General features: G+C 44.5%; 1 protein-coding gene across 1 annotated transcript in view; it reads right to left on the minus strand.

Moving 5' to 3' along the window:
* Positions 1 to 1,195: 1,195 nt before the first annotated feature.
* The window catches only part of GHR (growth hormone receptor), a 531,792-nt gene continuing 512,115 nt past the window's right edge, over positions 1,196 to 20,872 (minus strand). Inside the window, 7 exon segments of the mRNA XM_029578049.1 lie at positions 1,196 to 3,588; positions 3,590 to 3,644; positions 3,646 to 3,698; positions 3,700 to 3,945; positions 3,947 to 4,000; positions 4,003 to 4,548; positions 4,630 to 4,699. Coding sequence (XP_029433909.1) covers positions 3,565 to 3,588; positions 3,590 to 3,644; positions 3,646 to 3,698; positions 3,700 to 3,945; positions 3,947 to 4,000; positions 4,003 to 4,548; positions 4,630 to 4,699 — 1,048 coding nt within the window. The 3' untranslated portion in view covers positions 1,196 to 3,564.

Genomic DNA, 20,872 nt, shown 5'->3' on the forward strand with positions numbered 1-20,872 from the left:
ATGGGATTTATCGCAAATCCCAGTTCGGGAGAGGGATGGGAGAGAGAGAGAACTTCTGTGGAAGCTCACTTGTATTTGAACTTTTTATACCACTGTAAGAGGGGCATTATGAACTCGGGGTTTGAAGTGTTGTGTGGATTGGGGTGGGTTCTGGGGGGGGGGGGGGGGGGCAATTTCATGCACTGTCGTTCATAAGAACAGAATAGTACCAGCATGAAGATTTAATGTGATTGGAAGAATTGAAAGGTAAAAGAAAAGTAGTTTGTACACTTTACTCTCTACCTACCTTGATTGCAGCTCAGTAGAGACAGCAACAAGCTAGGTAGAGAGAACATGGTACAAATCTACTCTTCTTTTTACCTTTCATCCCTCCAAATCACATTAAATCTTCACTGCTGGAAACTGTTCTGTTCATACGTATGACTGTGCATGAAAAACTGCTCCCCCAGAACCCACCCCCTCAAACCTCACCCCGAGTTTCTAGTGGCCCCTCTTACAGTGGGTATAAATAGTTAACTTTTTTGTGAGCCTCCTACAGAGTTTCGCTCACTCTCTTTCTCTCTCTCCAGCAATTTAACTCGCATTGTGAAAAATACCCATGCGGTACCAGGAAAATTAGCCTAACCTACGCCCCTTTTTTTATTGCGGGCACTATGTTGCTATATTTATAGCAAATGATGAATGTAGGCCTCAGTTGACTCTATCTGTAAAACCAATTATGTAGAATTTATATTTTCTACAGTGGAAAAATTCTGAAGGTTTACAGTAAGAATTAACAGGTACATTATCAAACTACCCATGGTCTGGCAAACCCCACAGGTAGTTTTTACCCACAGAGGTCTGCCATAATAAATCAAAGCAAAATTGCATGGAAAGTTTTGCTTTTGATTATTGCTCTCTCAAACGTACCACACAAATGTATGCCTGTTTTTGTATAGGTACTTGTTTAAGGCAAAATGGCATGCATAGTTTTGAATGTCCAAAACTACATGCTTAGTTACCTTCCCTGTCTTAGGAATGCCTATAAAAATATGCAAATAAAGGTTCATGCATTGCTGATATACGCACATTCAACCTGTGTAGAAGGTGGGCAATAGACAGCCCATTTTCATAGTTAAAACAGTGCAGAAATGGCTTTCATTATTGCACTCCCTTAGTTTAGTTTTAATTCAAGAATAAAAAACCCTCTTGCCAGTCAGGTCCAAGAAAATAAATTTATTTAATTTTGAGAGAAAAAATACACAGACAAGGAAAGTTAAATATATACTGAAAGACACAACAATTCATATTCATACTGGTGAATAATGGCTTGTGTAACTAGTAAAGTACCAAACTGACATTCTGAAATTGGCTGAGGTATTTAATTATTTTTGGCTTTAGAAACTTTTTTAGCCAATAGTAATAAAGTAAGAGGCTTTGTCAAACATATTTTATAATTGCATTAGTGTTCTAACATGTAGGAAATTTAACAAAAAACTGAATATAGCTTAGAAAACTTTAGCAGCAAGATAACCTCTAATTAAATTTATCATTGAGAAACAAAACCCAATTTTATCTATGAGTTTTACCATTCTGCTGGAAAAGTAAAAGTAGAATCCTGTTTTATATACTTGCTTCCTACAATCTGGGTTAGTGCTATATTGGCAAATTTGTAATAATAAAGCTTAATAAAGTTAGTTTCTAAGCTTAATTTAAAAAAATGCTAGGGATGAAGCAAGTCTTCTCAAGGAGACTAAGATAGTTTGTCTGTTTCCCTAAGGTATCAGATGGAGCTCTTGTACGTCTAATTCAGCTAATAAAATTAATTATTAAACAACACTAAGGGCTTAATTCTCTTAAATGGTAACTTTTAAACCAGCACGCAGGCACAAACGTGCACATGTTCGTTGGCCTGCACCCAGGGACATGGTCATTTTATAACATATGCGCGCATGTTATAAAATAGTCTGAACATGTGCGCACAATTTTAAGCAGATGTGCCTGTGCACGCAAATGCTGCTTCTACCGCATCAGTGGGGGATTTTAAATGTCATGCGTATCAATTGCCATTTCCCAGTTCGTTCCCAGGAATTCTAGCCCCCCCTCCCCCCCCCAGTATAATAGCCTTCCTTCTCCCGTTAGCCCTGACATTTAATACCCCACTGATCTGCCTAGAATATTTTGTTTTATAACTTACACGTCATCCATTGCAGAAGTAAAGTTACTCGGCAGGGGATCACAGCGTACTGCAGTTACCCGTAAGTATTTGCACGCAAATTTCATGGTAAAATCCTGGGATGCCCATGCCCCCTTTTGGAAAATTTTTATTTGTGCATGCAGCAGGATGTACGCGCGTTTCTCGTCGGCTTTTACAATCAACTCAACGTGAGCCAGCCTGACATATTCACGCATCCCCTAATTGATGCGCGCGTCGGGCTTTTAAAACTCACCTTTAAGGTTTTTCTCCCAGCCTATGTCTATGGAAAAATTTTATTTTAGTGAACCAGGCCATAAGAGACTGATTTACTAAAAATTATTTTCCCATTGACATAGAAAAATCTTAGTGAAGCAGGCCCTAAATATATTTACTCAAATACTGTCATGTTAGCTTTAATTTCATTGTATTCTAACTTCAAATATATACTGATATATGCTTATATTCCTGTGTAAACTACACAACACTTCATGTACTTAAAAAAAAAAACTATTATATTTCATAGTTTAAAAATTTTGATGAATTGGTAATTTTAGATTCTGTAGAAAATGTGTGCCTTTACCAATAACAAGAGTTTTATTAAGAATATTCTTTTTTTTGTTCAAATATTGTATTCAATCTTTTGAAATCTATCAAAAACTGAAATGTATACATATAGTTTGTGAAGCTTAGGCTTTGATAACGAAAGTCGTTACAATACAGAAATTGTAATATCTTGCAATAGGTGTCTTCAGAGGTATAAAATGGCTCTGTAGAAAATTAATTCTTTTATTTTATTCCTGTAGTGACTAACAAAGGGAAACAACTCTTATAAAATTGCAGCAACTGTATTCTGTAGATGGACTGTGATAATTATACTTACATGGCATGTAATGAAATATAAAATATTCATGCTTTAAGTCTAAAATATTGAAAGATCTTAATTACGGTCAAAATAAATTTATTTCCCAACCTTCCCTTGCCTTCCCACCTACAGCATCTTCTTGAATGCTTTCAATTTCCAATTACTAATGCTTAGATCTCAGCATATGATTGCTATACATCTTTTAAACTACAAAACACTGGTTTTTCTGCTTTTCCAAAAAGCATGATTTTACATTAAACATATTCAATGCTTAGTGTCACAAAGTCAACACCAAACAGTGACTAAACAATCACTACTATTCAACATTTTCTGAGACAGCTCTTAAAACTATACTTACATTGTAGAAATGGCTGAGTAATATTTAATGAATTTAAACATTTCAGATAAATGCTAAACATTACAACAAGATGTAAGAACCACAAAACATGAATGCAATATTTTGGTTTAAGCATATATGCCCAAGTCAGCTCAATGCCATTAAATGTATACTTGTATGGATGAAAAGCTACGGCATGAGCTTGTTGACTTGGTTCTGGGTTGATATAGCCACATGAAGTAAGCATGCCGGGCTCAGGCCAGCTCAGTAAGCATAATGTTCTGCTGAGAGTTCATTATGTGAACAGAGGTATAATCTGGGACAGCATCTCGGAAGTTGAAGCTTCATCTTCTGCGAAAGATCCATAATAGTAGTGGTAAGGCTTTATGTGGTGAAATAAGGATCCTCATTAAAAACTTGTCTGCTCTTGTGGTTTGTTCCTCTCATATGAGGGTGTAGCACAAAATGTTGACTGCTGCTGACTCACAGATGTAGGCCACTGTCCATGGAGAAATTTGGTTGACACTGCATGGCTGGTTCAATACATTCCCTCATTTTCTGTCTTGATTCTTTGCCCTGGGGAAAGCAGAAGTCTTCCTGTTGGACTTCTGTCACTTACTAGTGCATTAAAAATCCATGGTTGCTTTCGAATTGTTGTTTTTTAGCTGCAAGGCAGGCAGGATGGTCTGTTGATTCAGTCTCGCTGACAAACTTGGATCTTTGTTTGTTGTCACCAGACTTCTTGCTGCTTGATAAGTAGTTGGGCAGTGGAGCATCAAAACTTAAGGAGGATCCATCATTGTATTTCTGATCAAGGCACAAAAGATCCACTTCATTTACATTTGTTTTTTGTGATTGAACTATATCAGAAGTGCCATCACAAGTGTCACTTGTGCTGAAATCTGTCTCAGGGATATCTGGTTCACAACAACTGGCACGACCAGAATCATCATCCTTAACACCAAGACAATTATGAGATTTCAGATCATCCTCATTAAGAAGTCTGTCTGTATCTGAACCTTCAATCTTCTCATCAGGATCATCTATGTCCAATTCAATAAACTCAACCCAGGAGTCATTATACAGTTCAGGTTTATATGTTTCATGACTGGCTAGGATAGAATTTACTTCATCAGTTTTCCCTTCTACAAAATAAATAAAATAGTTAATTACCTCTTATTGAACTACCAATGCTATGAAGAACACCAGATTTGTATAGAATACTTAAATACAGCAAATAGCTGCATACACCACCTTTAAAAGCTCTGGGTCAATGCCTTTAATCTTTGGCACAGGAACTGGAGGAAGAATCAGCATCTTCAACCTTGAAAATAAAAATTGATTTATAATGTTAAACATACTTTGCTTCCTATTTGAAAAGTATGAAACATATCAAAAGGTACACTCATCCAGCAAATGTGTGTGGAGAAAGGGGAAGAGTTGAAGAAAGGAGAGATTTTCTCTAGAAATACTTAGGGGCAGTTGGCACCATTTTGGATTTTGGCACCAGTGGGGACAAGAGTGATAAGGATCATGATTAGGGTCCTTTAACATGCAAGATGCTTCAACTGGTAATGAAAGATGGGGTGGGAGCAGGGAATCAAACTTTTTAAGTTTTAGAATGATGACAGGCTTTGCCCCCTGGGGCAGGACTTAATTGCTACTTCTTCTGCACTCGGGCAGGCCAATCCCCACAAGTGGGTTATGCACCTTTAACAGCAGATAGAGAGAGAGAGTAAAAGCTGAAGTCACGGACATATAGCCCTGCCCCGACATCAAACTACCAATATTCTCCATCTACAGCAGATGGTGGAAATACATTTCCCTGCTGGGGATTTCTTGTCGTTAAAAAAAAAAAGAAAAAAAAGGAAAGAAGTGAAGAATTTCAGGAGAAAACAAGAAGTTGGATAGCACCGCTTGCCTCCTGAGATGATACGGGTAGTTGCCTCCCTCAATTGACTGCTTTGAGTCTGGTAGCCTTTTTCAGGCGTGGACATAAAAAAAAAGAAAAAAAGAGCAGTTGCAGGCTAAGAGAGGCTAGAGGCTTGGCGGTGAAAAGTTTCGCCCTCTCACCCCTTAGCTGGAGACCCATTCCTGATTTTGGTTAGGGAGAGCTGAGCTTAACTAAAAAATAAAAAAGACAACAATGTTGAAGAAAGACTAAGGAGGTTTTCTTTTCCCTATTTCATTCTTACCAGGTCATCTTCCCTCAGTGTTGGTGTTCAGCATCTTCCCGTTCATGGCTCTGGGGAGTTTAGTGAGGTGTGGAGGCAGTGCTGGCTCAGCAGTTGGAACAGCCTTTGGCTAGGTCCCACTCCCAGGTTTGGTATCTGTGGCTGCGTGGTAGGCTGTGGCGGCACTGTTTGCATGCTTTTGTGTGCACCTTCTTGCCATGCAGTGATGTAGTGACATCAGCACGCAGATGCACGTCTACTTGTGCACATAAGGCCATAGCCTCTTTTTGTGCATGTACCTCTGCAGCCTGTAATATATGCATATTGAGTGCGTAGCTTATTGCCCAGCTGAGCATATATTGTGCGCATAACTGAATGCATACTTGAGTGAGTATCTTAATTGGGGCATGCTACAAGCCGGAACAGCATGGTGCCGGTGTCAAAGGATTCTAATCACTTAGCAATTTGTACTGCTGACCAAATAAGGGCGATACAGCCAGGGCTTTCTGCGAGTCTAAGTCAGCGCTGTGTGTATGCTCAAGGTGACTTGCCTTCTACTGATTTTGCCAACGCTGGTCCATCCCCTCGGTGAGAGGGGATTGGGGCTGTAGGTGACACAACGAGAGTGTCCCCTTCTTCAGTTGGTCCAATGGCAGAGATGTCTTCAGGAGATACTTGCTTAGAGGACGTCAGCTTTGGGCCTGTAGGGCCTGGTTTCTGCAGGGGTGCTCTTCAGAGACTGTAATGCCTCCTAAATCAGGGTCGCATACTTGGGGTCCCCACTTGTCCTCCACTGCATGCAAATACCACAGTGTAGTGGTTCCTGATGATGTTCAGGAGGATGTGGATCAAGATGACATGATGATTTGGGTTTCTCCTCTCTTGAGGAAGGGGAAACTCCCCCAGATTTAGAGCCACATAGAACTCTGCTCCATTTCTTTCACAGACATGAGTTGCCGGGTCTGTTATCTCCGATTCTGAAGATGCTTGGGGTGGCTGGGAGTGACTGTACGAGTATGCAGAAGAAGGACCTCATATTGTTCACCCTACACAGGGTCTTGAATGAGTAGATGTGAATCAGTTATTTACACTTTCGGTTAATAGAAGGACTAGGGGGCACTCCTTGAAGTTAGCAAGTAGCACATTTAAAACTAATCAGAGAAAATTATTTTTCATTCAACGAACAATTAAGCTCTGGAATTTGTTGCCAGAGGATGTGGTTAGTGTAGCTGGGTTTAAAAAAGGCTTGGATAAGTTCTTGGAGGAGAAGTCCATTAACTGCTATTAATCAAGTTGACTTAGGGAATGCCTCTGCTATTACTGGCATCAGTAGCATGGGATCTTCTTAGTGTTTGGGTACTTGCCAGGTTCTTTGGCCTGGTTTGGCCTCTGTTGGAAACAGGATGCTGGGCTTGATGCACCCTTGGTCTGACCCAGCATGGCAATTTCTTATGTTCTTTCCCTTCCTGGATGCGATTTAAGGGTTGATTGACTTTGAATAGTGTGTGCCAGAGGCAAGCTTTAAAGTGGGGTGCCTTGATGGGTGTGTATCCCTTGGATCTGAAGGCAAGAGAACTGTCGCGATTCCCAAAGGTGGATGCCCTGGTAAATTCTGTTACTAAGCAAACCACCATTCCGGTGGAAGGAGGGACAGCTCTAAGGCATGCTCAGGGTAGAAGAATTGAAACTATCCTTAAGCAAGCCTTTGAGACCATGGTGATGAATTTGCAAATTGCTTCTTGTTTGTGTCACTTTCAGTAGTCTGAGATAGTGGGTTCAGATAGCAGAGCAGTAATGGACCTGGGAATCGCCTTCTTAGCTGATGTGGGCTGTGACCTTGTTCACACTGCCGCCAGAGGGTTGCTTCCGTGATAGTGGCTCGGTTTCAGCTGTGGCTGCAAAATTGGTCAGCAGACACCATTTCTAAGTCCAATCTCATTAATTGTTCTTTAAGGGCTCGCTCTTATTTGGCAGTGAATTGGAGAAGATAGCAAATAGATGGGGGAAGCCTAGATTCCTCATTTGCTGGAGGATAAGAAGCCATTCACATCCTCTTCAGGCAAGTGGCCACTCTTGAGACTACAGGCAATTTCGTCCTTTTAGGGGGAGCGTATTCTCAGAGACATTGTCCTTCGGAGCCTCTCTATCTTCTCAATGAACGTTTGTGGACTCACCTGCTAGTGCAGGAGATTGGTGTGCACCTGTCTCGCTTTTGTCATAGATGGGTCCAGATCATATAAGACCAATGGGTCCTGGTAGTGATACGGGATGGCTATGCTATAGAATGCCTTTGCATTCTTTCAGATGCCTTTATGATTTCTCCATGCAACTCCCCTCGGAAGAGGGTGGTAATGGAGACTACTTTAAGGAGGCTGTTGGACTTGAAGGTCATAATTCCTGTTCCCAAATAACAAGAAAATACGGGTCAATATTCTTTGAGATCACATCCTGGATCTCAAAGGAGTCAATCGACATTTAGGGGTGACTCATTTCCGAATGGAGACTGTATGCTCTGTAATAATGGCAGTTCAATCGGGAATATCTCATGTTTCTGAATCTGTTGGAAGCATATCTGCAACATCAATGGTTCTTGCGGTTTGCCATTGTGGGACTGGGACCTATCTCCAAGGTCATGGTAGTGATAGCAGCAGCTTTGCGCAAGGATTGCATCCTAGTTTATCCATATCTGGATAATTGGTTGATTCAAGCCAAGAGCGTGGAGGGGAGCCACCTGGCTTCTTGTAGGGTGGTCTCTTTACTGCAGGATCTAGGCTGGCTGGTGAATTTGGCCAAGAGCAGCTTACAGCCATCTCAGACATTGGAATATCTCAGTGTTCAATTCGATATGAAGCAGGGCAGAGAATTTCTGCCAGAGAGTCGCATTCAGAAGTTGATTGCTCAAGTTCAAATCCTAAGAAAGACTATTTGCCCGACAATATGATCTTATCTACAGGTCCTGGGTTTGATGGCGGCCATGTTGGAGGTTGTACCCTGGGCGAGGGCACATATGCGGCCTCTCCAACACATGTTGCTTTCCTGGTGGAGACCGCAGTCGCAGGACTACGCAGTGAGGCTTCACTTACCATTGGAGGTGAGCATCTAATTGCAGTGGTTAAAGTGGATCATCTCAGAAAGAGAATTTCCTTGGAGACACCAGATTGGTTAGTGCTCATGACAGATGAGAGCCTGTGAGGAGTTACTGATGCAAGGTCACTGGAAAGCCGAGGAAAGGCAGTGGAGTCTCAATTGATTGGAAGCACAAGCAGTATAACTGGCGTGCTTGCGATTCACCGAGCATCTAGAGGCTTGGGTAGTCAGGATAATGATGAACAAGGTGATGATGGTGGCCTACATCAATCATTAGGGTGGAACCAGATGCCAACAGGTTTCAGAGGAGATAGATGCACTCATGGTGTGGGCAGAGCAACATCTGCTGGACATATTTGCTCCTACACTGCCGGAAAGGACAATGTAAAGGATGACTTTCTCAGCAGAAGAGCTTGGACCCAAGAGAGTGGAAGTTAGCGAATGAAGTCTTTCAGCTCTTAGTGGAGCGCTGGGATCGTCCGTATCTAGATTTGCTGGTGATGTCTGGCAAAGTGAAATTTCCGTGGTTCTTCAGTGGTAGAAGAGATCCAAAAGCACTGGGTTCAGGTGTGGCTGAGGGGGCAGGGATTTGTATGCCTTCCTGCCCTGGCCTCTGATAGGCAGAATCATTTGGAAGATTGCAAGTCAGGCCAAAAACATACTTTTGGTGGCCATGGAAGCCGTGATATGCTGATCTGCAGAGACTGCTGGTGGGCAGTCCCCTCAGACTGCTGCTTTGGAAGGATCTGTTGTGGCAGGGATCCATTCTACATGACAATCCAGTCAAATTTTTCTTAAGGTTTGGCCCTTGAGAGGGCTCTGTTGTTGAAGCATGGTTATTCTGCTGCAGAGATTTCCACTTTAACTTAAGCCTCAGGTGTAGAACATTTGCTGGCCCTAAGCAGAGTTTGGAAAGTTTTTGAGGCCTGGTGTGAGATGTAAGATTGTAAGCCTCTCAGAGTGGAAATTCCATAAATTTTGGAATTTTTACAGGAAGGACTGAGTAAAGGCTTGGCCCTTAACACCTTGAAGGTTCAAGAGGAGGCAGCTCTTGCTTGTTATAAGGGGCGAGTCAATGGTGGATCTTTGTTTTTCCATCCAGATGTTTTCTGGTTCTACGTCTTCTTTCCTTTTGGCTACCAGTGCCTTGGTGGAACCTTATTCTGGTCCTGAATTTCTCGGTGGGTCCTACTTTACGGCCACTGCATGCTACTCCTTGCAGCTGCTTACCTTGAAGATAGTTTTTCTAGTGGCAATCTGTTCTGCATGTTGGGTTTCAGAACTGCAGGCTATTTCTTGCTGAACCTTTTCTGCGTATGACTCCAGGGGCAGTGCAGCTTCAGACTGTACCTTCCTTTTTTCCAAAAGTAGTTTGAGTTTCATTTGAATCAGTCTATTTCCCTGCCCATATTGGATAGGGATAGAGATACGAGTGAGTATCATCTTTTGCATACCTTTGATGTCAAGCTGCATATGATGCAGTTCTCGGAAGTTACTAAATCTGTCCAGAGATCTGATCGACTATTTGTGCTCCATGGTAGAGGTAAATAGGGTGAACTAGCAATGCAGGTAACTATAGCCCGTTGGGTTAAGGAAGTCATCATGGTTGCCTATATGGATGCCAAGATTCCTTTGCTGAAGTAGGTTAGACCGCATTCCATGAGGGCTCAGGTAATATTGTGGGCAGAGATTTGATTGTCTCCTGTTGAGATTTGCCAAGCAGCAACATGGTCATCCTTAGACACCATTTCCAAGCATTACTGCTTGGACATTCGGGCTTGGGAAGACACTGCCTTTATGCAGTTGGTGATGACTGGACCGTGGGAAGTCTCCCGTCCTGTTCAGGAGTAGCTTTGTTACATCCCATTGTGGGGATTGGCCTACCTAACTGCAGAGGAAGGAGAAATTACTAGTTACCTGATAATTTCCTTTCCTCTAAGGAAGGCAGGCAAATCCCCGACCCGCCCTTGCTTGCTGATTTTTGCCTTTGGTTCGCCCTTTAGGTGCTGACATTGCAGAGTGTTGTTCCTGCTATTCGTTGGAGGACTGGTAAGCATCTTAACCAGCCTCTCAGTATAGTGAATGTTAATTGTTTTGTCTCAGCTCATTGTTCCCTATTGGTTGGAAGCATGAGTGATTGATTGTTAATAATAATGTTCAAGTATAATCAGTTTGTCCACAGGTTAGCTTTTCCAGAGAATACTGGTGGATTGATGTTGGGGAAGGGCTATATGTCCATGATGGCTGCTTCTACTCCATCTTCATCTGCTGGTAGAGGTGCATAACCCACTTGTGAGGATTGGCCTGCCTTCATTAGAGGAAAGTAAATTATCAGGTAAGTAGTAATTTCTTCTTTTGTAATTTTCATTAAAGTGTACCTCGGATTAGTGAATACCATGGGAACTATACTCCATCACATCTGGTTTTAATGTGGATATGGATATAAAGGGAAGGAGCTAACATAGCTGGATAAGTAGTGATATTTGAACCTCTCTGGCTATTTTAGCTGGATAAGTTAGACATGCTTGATAGCAGGTCTAAAATTAGCCAGATAAAACTTATCCAGCTAACTTGGAACTGATCTGGACATATTCAGCAGTATAGATGTGCCACTGAATGTCCTGATTGGATAAGTCTTGTCTAGCTAACTCAGCCAGATTTTTCTTAATATCTTCCTCATTGAGTTTATGAAGGGGATAGGAATGGAGAAATTACTTACCTGATAATTTCGTTTTCCTTACTGTAGACAGATGGACTCTGGACCAGTGGGTTATGTGCTCTTCTGCTAGCAGATGGGTAGGCAACGGCTTACCCATAATTGTTCAATCTTGAGGTTTTCTTTCCAAGGCCCTCCTTCTCTGTGGGCAGCCGTGGGCGGGATGCTAAGTCCATCTGTCTACACCAAGGAGAACAAAATTATCAGATAAGTAATTTCTCCATTTCCTAGCGTGTAGCCAGATGGACTCAGGACCAGTGGGATGTACAAAAACTACTCCCGGACAGGGCAGGAGGCTGCCCGTAGTCCACTTAATACTGCCCTTGAGAAGGCTGCGTCTTCTCTAGCCTAGACGTCCAGGCGGTAGAATCTGGAGAAGGTGTGTAGGGAGGACCACAACGCCGCTCAACAGATCTTGGTGGGCGACAGTAGAATGAGCCTTAACCTGTAGGGGTAAGGGTTTTCCTGTCGCTATGTAGGCTGCCTTGATTACTTCCTTAATCCAGCGAGCTATGGTCGCTTGCAAGGCAGCTTCGCCTTGATTCTTCCTGCTGTGGAGTACAAACAGGCGATACGTTTTGTGCACCTGAGCGATTGTTCCAGGTATCGCATCAGGAGTCTGCCGACATTTAGATGACGAAGAAGGAGGTAGTCTTCCAAGTCCTTATGTTCCTCTGGAGATGGTAGGGAGATAGCTTGGTTCAAATGAAACTCGGAGAATACTTTTGGTAGAAAGGAGGGGACGGTGCGAAGCTGTATCGTTCCAGGAGTGAACCTAAAGAACAGTTCCTGACAGGATACTGCCTGCAGCTCGGAGATGCGACGGGCAGAACATATTGCCACCAGGAATATCATCTTCAGTGTTAAGAGGCATAGTGACAGATTGCGCATTGGTCTGAAGGAAGCCCCGCTAGAAAGTCTAATACCAAATTGAGGTTCCATAGGGGCACTGGCCACTTTAGGGGTGGTCGAAGTTGCTTCACACCTTTTAGGAAATGGGCCAGGTCTGGATGCGCAGATAGATTCCGCTCACTTCAGCTCTGAAGTAGGAGAGGGCTGCTACTTGAACCTTGAGGGAGTTGAGAGACAACCCTTTCTTCATACCGTCCTGTAGAAATTCCAGAATCATGGGAATCTTGGCTGTACGCGGGGGAACCCCGCAGTCCTCGCACCAGGCTTCGAATATTCTCCAGATCCGTATGTATGCCAGAGATGTTGAGAACTTCCGCGCACGGAGCAGGGAGTCACACAGCCTTCGAGTACCCACGCTTCTTCAGGCGAGTCCTCTCATGGTCTAAACCGTAAGAGAGAATCGAGATGGATCTTCATGCAGAATCGGGCCCTGCTGGAGAAGGAACCTGTGTGGAGGTAGGCACAGAGGGCTCCCCGCAAGGAGTCTTTGCATGTCTGAGTACCATGGGCATCTTGGTCAATCCGGGGCCACTAGTAGAACTAGTCCCCTGTGGCTTTTTATCTTGCAGATGATCTTGCCCAGTAATGGCCATGGGGGGAAGGCGTACAGTAAGTCCTCCTCTGGCCAGGTCTGGATGAGGGTGTCGATCCCTTGGGTGTGCGGCTCTCGTCTTTGGCCGAAGAACCTGGGGACTTGGGCATTGAGAGAGGTGGTCAGTAGGTCCATGGCTGGGAGGCCCCAGCGATTTACTATCAGTTGGAATGCTCTGTTCGACAGTGCCCATTCCCCCGGGTCCAGGCTTTCTCTGCTGAGGAAGTCCGCTGAGACGTTGTCTTTCTCTGCGATGTGGGAGGCCGAGATCCCTTGTAGGTTTACCTCCACCCATGCCATGAGAGGGTCTATTTCCAGAGACACCTGCTGGCTTCTGGTTCTTCCCTGGCGGTTGATGTAGGCCACCGCTCTAGCGTTCTCTTGACATTACTCGGATCGCTTGCCCTTGGAGCCTGTGGCTGAATCGCAGGCATGCTAGTCTGACTGCTTGAGTTTTCAGGCGGTTTATGTTCCATCCTGCCTCTTCCTTGTTCCATTGTCCCTGGGCCGTCAGTTCCTGTCAGTGGGCTCCCCACGTTCATAGGCTTGTGTCTGTGGTGAGCACGATCCAGTTCGGTGGGGATAGGCTTACTCCCCTGCCCAGGTGGTCTTCCTGCAGCCACCCCTGAAGCTGAGAATGTACCTCTGCTGGGAGTTGGAGGCAAATTGAGTAATCTTGGGACAGTGGGTTTCATCGTGACAGGAAGGAGCACTGGAGAGGTCACATGTGAGCCCTTGACCATGGAACGACCTCCAGGGTTGATGCCATGAGCCAGAGGACTTGAAGATAGTCCCATACCTTGGACGTGTACTAGTCATCAATTGTCATAATTGTTCCATCAGCTTCTTCTTCCTCGGGGGAGGGAGGAAGACCTTGTTCTGTTTGGTGTTGAAACAGGCCCCCAGGTACTCTTAAGTGACTGAGAGGGCTGCTCTTGGCCGTGTTCACGACCCAACCGAGTTCCTGCAGTATGTTCTTGACTCGGCTGGTCACCTGTCAGCTTTCTTCCAAAGACTTTGCCCTGATCAGCCAGTCGTCTAAGTAAGGGTGTACCAAGAGCACGCACTTCCTCAGTGTTGCCACTATGACCACCATAATTTTGGAGAATGTTCGAGGGGCAGTTGCTAGTCCGAAGGGTAGTGCTCAGAACTGGTAATGGTGACCCAGTAACGCAAAGCGTAAAAAACGCTGGTGATCTTGATGGACTGGAATGTGAAGGTAGGCTTCGGAGAGGTCTAAGGAGGTTAGGAACTCTCCTGGTTGTACTGACATTATTACGGAGCAAAGAGTCTCCATGCGGAAGTGCAATATCCGCAGATGACAGTTGATGTTCTTGAGATCAAAGATGGGTCGGAATGATCCTTCTTTTTTGGGGACGATAAAATAGATGGAATAACGCCCCGTATTTTGTTGGGGCATAGGAACCGGAGTTATTGCATTCAGACTGAGTAGTCTTGTCAGAGTGGCTTCCACTGCCAGTCTCTTGGTGTGGGAATGGCAGGGCGAAATCATAAATTTGTCCTGAGGGATGCTGTGGAACTCCAGAGGGTAACCTTCTCGAATAATGTTTAGTACCCATTTGTCCACCGTGATCTCGACCCATCATTGATAGAAGAGGGAAAGTCGACCCCCTATTTCCTCTTCCTGTGGATGGGTTGTCCCATTCTCATTGGGGAGCACAGTTGGAGCCTGCCCCCAGGCCTGTTCCTCTCTTGGTTTGTCGGTTCCGAAAGGACTGGGACCTTCCTGAGGGACGAGGTGCCTGGAACTGTGAGTTCCTGTAGGGGCGAAAGCATTGAGAGCCTCTGCCCCTAGTTCTTCTGGGAAAGGGGTGCTGGGATCTTTTACCCCTGTCCTCCAGTAGCTGAGGCACTGGAGATTCGCCCCACTTGCTGGCTAACTTCTCCAATTCGCTTCCGAATAAGAGAAATCCTTTAAAGGGCATTCTTGTGAGATTCGCTTTAGAGGTTGCGTCAGCAGACCAATTCTGCAACCATAACTGTCTTCTGGCCGCCACTACCGAGGCTACTCCTCTGACTGAGGTACACACCAGATCTGAGCTTGCGTCCATCAGAAAGGCTGTTACAGGTTCAATCGTTTCACTGGTATATATTCCTGAGTTATTTGCCTCTCTCGAGAGGAGCATGCAGGAACGTGCCACCAGCTCACAGCAGGAAGCAATCTGCAGTGTCATTGCTGTTGCGTCGAAGGCCTGCTTAAGGATGGATTCTAATCGTCTATCCTGAGTATCCTTCAATGCAGCTCCTTCCTCAACGGGAGTGGTTGTTTGATTTGAGACGGCACCGACCATGGCGTCCATTTTCGGAAACGGTAGGCATTCCTTGGTTGCTGGTTCCAGAGGGTACAAGGCTTCCAAGGCCCGACCTTCGGGGCATTCCACTCCAGGTCAATCAGTTCCTGGATAGCTTCTGTCATTGGGAAGTAGCATGAGGCTTTACGAAGGGACACCAAGATGGGGTTTTTCTTTGGTTTTGCCATAGGGTCCGTGCCTGGAATACCCAGAGTCTTCAGAGTCTGGGAAACAAGGGCTGGTAATTCATCCCTGTGGAAGAAGCGAAGCAAGGTCCTGTATGGTTCCAGGCCTGGAGGGATTTTTCCTTCTTTCAGAGAGCCACCATCATCTGAGGTGTCTGGGTCCCTGTCAGGGAAATTCTTGGTTAGGTGAGGCATGTTTCGAGGCATCCGAGCAGGGCCGAGAGGATCTTGTGCTTCTGGCAGGGGTTGAATCCGGGTCGCAACCAGGGCTGATTGCGCCTGAATGAAGGCTTGCAGCCCCTGGAAAAATTCTAACCAGGAGAAGGTTCCTGGGTCCATGTTAGTCCCAGGGGGAGTCGAAGTAGGGGCCCCTGAGGTGCCCTCTTGTGGAGAAGCCATTTTGGAGTTGCATAGATCCGGGGTGCTATCGTATGTAGTAGCTCCGGACCCATCCTCAGACAGTGAGGGACCAGCCTTTGGTCCCCCCTGGGCTTCTTTGCAATGATGACACAGGCAGGACTCCAGTTCAGGCTGTGTGGCTCTGATGTGGCAGGCTGTGCAAAAAAAGTGCCTTCTGGGCTTCTTGGACTTCGGTGCCATTGCCTCTATGTCTAGGCACACAGGTAATGTGCTTCAATGTGTGCGCAGTTATGCGCGTGAGCACAATGCGCGTGTGTAGCTTTAAGTGCGGCTACGCATGTAGTTATGCTCGCGGTTGTGCGCGCAGCTGTGTACACGCCTACGTTGAAGACGCACAAGTTGGGCGCATTGACTGACCGGCCTGCCCCGCGCCTACTGCGGGACGAGAAGGGAAGATGGCGCCAATGCCCCCACACGTAAGATGGCGCCCCCCGAGGGTCTCCACGTGTCCGGACCCCCTGCACCGGACTGGGGCCTAGCCCAATCAAGGCTGCTCAACCCGATCGGTGCTCCGTTTTACCTCGGGTGAAATTCGGAATCAGGATGGCACTCTGAGCCCCGGAGACCTTAGTTTAAAGTTTTCCGCTTACCGTCGCATGCCGGGATGGTCTCCAGCTGCAGGGGGAGAGGGCTTTACCTTCACTGCCACGCTCAGATGTGCACCCATTGCCTTTCAGCCGCTCTAGGGGCTAAGTCCACACCGGGGTTACCGGCTACCAGACCAAGGCACACCTCTGAGGGATATCGAAATCACCTCAGGAATTCTCAACTGGGGGAGGGACCCTTAGGTATCACCGCAGGAGAGCAGGGCTCGTCTTCTTAAGGTACATTTTGTCTTCTTGCTGTGATTTCCTAACACTGTGCTAGTGTGTGTGATAGTGTCCGCATCTGCTAGGAGATGGAGAGATACTGAGGAGCTGAGGTCACTGCAGGGGTGTATCTAGGGTGACATCAGCTTTGAAATCTGATGCCGTTTCCCATCTGCCAGCAGAAGAGCACATAACCCACTGGTCCTAAGTCCATCTGGCTACACGCTAGGAAAATGCTGGTTTTGCAAACTATGGAGAGGAGGCTTTCACATATTTGAATGTTCTCCAGTTTACAGATACTGGAAAAGGTTCAATTTAAGATTGTCACAGTGGGTATATGAGGTGCTCCAACTCTGGAAATTATATGGAAAACTGAAGCTACAACACAAGACAAAATAAAATTGTTGCACATACTGCTATCCTTGGCTTTAAAAATAATTCTTAACAACTGGAAGAACCATGACATATACTAGTTCAGACCTGGTGGAATTTGGTTTGTCTGACAGATAAATTTGAGTTTATAGTGGCAGAAGAATGCAACATAGCAAAATACTTTTATGATACCTGCAGTGAGATGCATTGTCTTGGATTAACTTGTGTTTATCTTTTTGTAATAATAAGGAACTTGCCGTCCTTAAATTGGATCACAAATTTAGTATTGTATTTGTTGTATGAGTTTTTGATTATACTGGGCCCTTTTAGCAAGATGTTATATAGACTTGGGGAATATGCAGTGAAGCCAAAGATATTTATTTATTTATTTATTTATTTAGTGCTTTTCTATACCGGCATTCAAGATAAAATCTCATCATGCCGGTTTACATTTTAACAGGGGGGTGAAAAAATAAACAAGAGAATATATTAACAAATTGTAGCAAGTGAAAAGAAAAAACTCTGCAGTTACAATACACGGAGAGACTAATTCTCCGCATAAAAAAATGTAAATTATGCATACTTTATATTGGTCAAAATAACACAATATACAATACAGTCTCTAAGTAATTAAAATGTAATATAGAAAATAGTTATTACTTAAAGATGCAGAGTTTTAAATATTGTGAGCAGAATTTCCCTGGAAGTTCACTGTAAGAGTGTTTCTTCCACCCTTTCTCCCTACTCCCCTGGCCAGTCTCCTTTCACTTTGCCTTCTCAGGCCCCAACTCCTCCACATGCTACTATCTTTATCCTCCCCATCTACGTTCAATCCCTTCCACCAGGGGATTAGGCGCCCTAGGCGAGCCTTCTCCCTTGCGCCCCCCCCCCCCCCCCCCCCGGGTCTCTGCCCCGACTCCTACATTGTTCTTGATCACGCCCGACTGTGTGGTTTTCTGGGTCACGAGCAGGTTGGGCACTGCTCGCGGCCCACCAAATCTCCACTCCTCTTTGCCGCCGCTTGCGGCCCCATATGGTTCGCATCCACTGGCGTACCAAGGGTCTCCGGTGGGTTCGCGCCCTTGAAGTGCACAAAGAAGTGCAACAGAGGAGCTTGCACCTGAAGTGCTAGCCTGCTGTTCATCTACCATAATAACCTTTCCTATTAACTAAAATCATTCTAACAATGGAGCACATAAACTTTATCAAACCTATAATTGGACAGGGCATCTACGGCGAACTAAGAAGGCAAATTCAAAAACAGAATCAAAAAAGTAATACAACCAAATCTTCCCCATGACCAATAACAACTCTCATAAAGGGCTAATACATTTATGTGCCTCTCCAGCATCCCCCCCTTTAAACGTTCTTGTACTAATGCTTAAGGTCACAGAAAATCAGTGGCATCTCTAGACAGAAGAATTTTGTTTTTTGGGGGGGGGGGAGCCAAAACGATATTTCTTCATCACACCCACCTCTATAGCATGGATCCTGCTTTAAAATTGGTTACAAAAACAAAAGTGTTAATAAAAAAGTCCAAAGGGTCTTCTGCGTAATTTTAAAAAGCTGGCCAGTTTCACACTATATAATTATTTGATAGCCTCATTCAACTAATTCTATATGGCTATGAGAGTGAAGTCTGGAATTTATAGGAAGGGACAGAATGTCCATATAAATCCTGCACCTCCAGTTCTGTAACTCTGTGCATCCACTGAAATTCCTCCAAACAATGGAGCTTGAATGTTTCCTTTACAGCTCATCATACTAAAAGATATTTTCAAATTCTGGTGTCACCTCACAGTAACAGCAGCACAAACACCTTCCACTGCCAGGCACATTGTGAACGAAAATAAAAACCTCGCAAAGAAAAAAGACACTCAAAATCTATACTGCAATCCCATTGTAACATAACAGTAATAACACCAAGGACTCAAACAACAATAACCCTACCTGTGAATAAGCAAGGTTAAATATTACACTGGGTCCTAGAATACCAATACACCACCTTCTGAGGAAACAAAACAAACCCAATTGCTATAGATCCCTATACAGACACTACATGCTAGCAGAATCTCTCATCACGGTCACACACACAGAGCAGAGACAGACTCTCACCAAATACAGAATACAAAATAAAGAAGCACAAATTAGACAAAAACTGAAATGGAAACTCCAAGAAGCCAGACTCTGTGTATTAACAATGGAAAAACAGAACCACCATTCCTCATAAAACAAATAAAATCAAGAAACATAAAGCAGCAGTTATAATAGTAAAACCATAATAAAAGAATATTTTAAAATTACTGATAAATAGAATTTCTATTAATTAAAATCATATACATTTTTTACAATTTCCCAAACACCAATAAAATATCTCAAAACAGCACATATTTATTTATTTATTTTATTTATTTAATAGCTTTTAATATACCGGTGTTCGTGCAAGCACATCACGCCGGTTTACAATACAACTTGAGAAAGGAGGAAATTACATAAAACAGGGAGCAGGTAATGGAGCAGGAGCGAAAAAGGAGAGGGAGTATATATCAAATAACATATATCAAATAACATCCAATAATTAAAACTAATAAGGATTTTAAAAAGCCCCTGCTGTCCCCTTCTGTGGGAGCTCTGGATTTCCAGTCACCCTGATATTGTCGAGGATTAGGAGGTTATCCTCTCTCACACATACACTGTCACATACATACACATTCATGCTCTTATATCCACCATAACCTCTCGCTCTCACAGACACTGACACACTCTCAGGCTCTAAGACACTCTCTCCCCCTCCACACACTCCCCCCACACAAACTCTTACTCCCCTGGATTTTCTCATACACACTCATGCTCTCACACTCACTGGCTCCCACACAAACACACACACACCCAGGCAAGCTCCCATTCATTCTCACAAACACAAACTGACCCCCAGGCAGGCTCCCATGCATTCACACACATACACCCCCAGGCAGTCCCATTCATACACATGCACACACTAAAGGCAGAAGCCCCTCTCTTTCTTTTGCCAGCAACCTCAGAACCTCTCTCATTCCTCTGCTGCCACTGGTACTGCTGCCGCATGGCTATTGGGGAGGCGCCGATTGCTGCTACTGGCACTGAAGCCCATTCTGCTGCCTCCTCTGTGCAGGCCCCATGGGCTTCCACTTCCTCCATGCTGATCTCGTACATTGTGAGATCCGCATAGAGAAAGTGCTACTCATGCACATTCCCAAAGATTACATGTGCCAATCACTAAAAAGTAATTTTTTATTTTTTTTTACCTTTGCTGTCTGATCTTAGTTTTCTAATTGGTTGGTCACAGGCTTTTTTTTTTCCACCTTCCCTTTCTTATTTTTTTTTGCCAATTCCTTTTATATTGTCTTTTTTTTCTATTTCTTTTCTCTCCATCTTTTTCCCTCGAACACACAGTCAGGTTCTCATTCTCACGTGCTTTCTCTCTCACACACACAGACAGGCTCTCACTGTCACATGCTCTCTCTCATACAATCATTCAAACACAGTCTCTCACTGGCACATGCTGTTTGAGTCTCACACACACAGAAGCTCTCTCTCACTCCCATATGCTGTCTTGCTCAAGCACAGGCTCTCACTGTCACATGCTGTTTGAGTCTCACACACACAGAGGCTCTCACATGCTGTCTCTCTCACACACACAGAGGCTCTCACATGCTGTCTCTGCAAACATTCAGGTCCTCACTCCCACACACAGTCTCTCAACTCATCTCATACACGCACACATACACACTCTACAGGCCCTCAGCCTCTCTCTCACCTCTGGGCCTCCTCTTCACAGGTCGCTACCGGGCCTCTTCCTCTTCTCGGGCCGCTGCGACTTGGGATTCGTGTCTGCCCGCGACGGCTGCTCCTCTTCTGCACATGCTGATGCTCCTCCTC

This window comes from Rhinatrema bivittatum, chromosome 1 (genome assembly GCF_901001135.1).
Source record: "Rhinatrema bivittatum chromosome 1, aRhiBiv1.1, whole genome shotgun sequence".
In the NCBI taxonomy this organism is placed as follows: Eukaryota; Metazoa; Chordata; class Amphibia; order Gymnophiona; family Rhinatrematidae; genus Rhinatrema; species Rhinatrema bivittatum.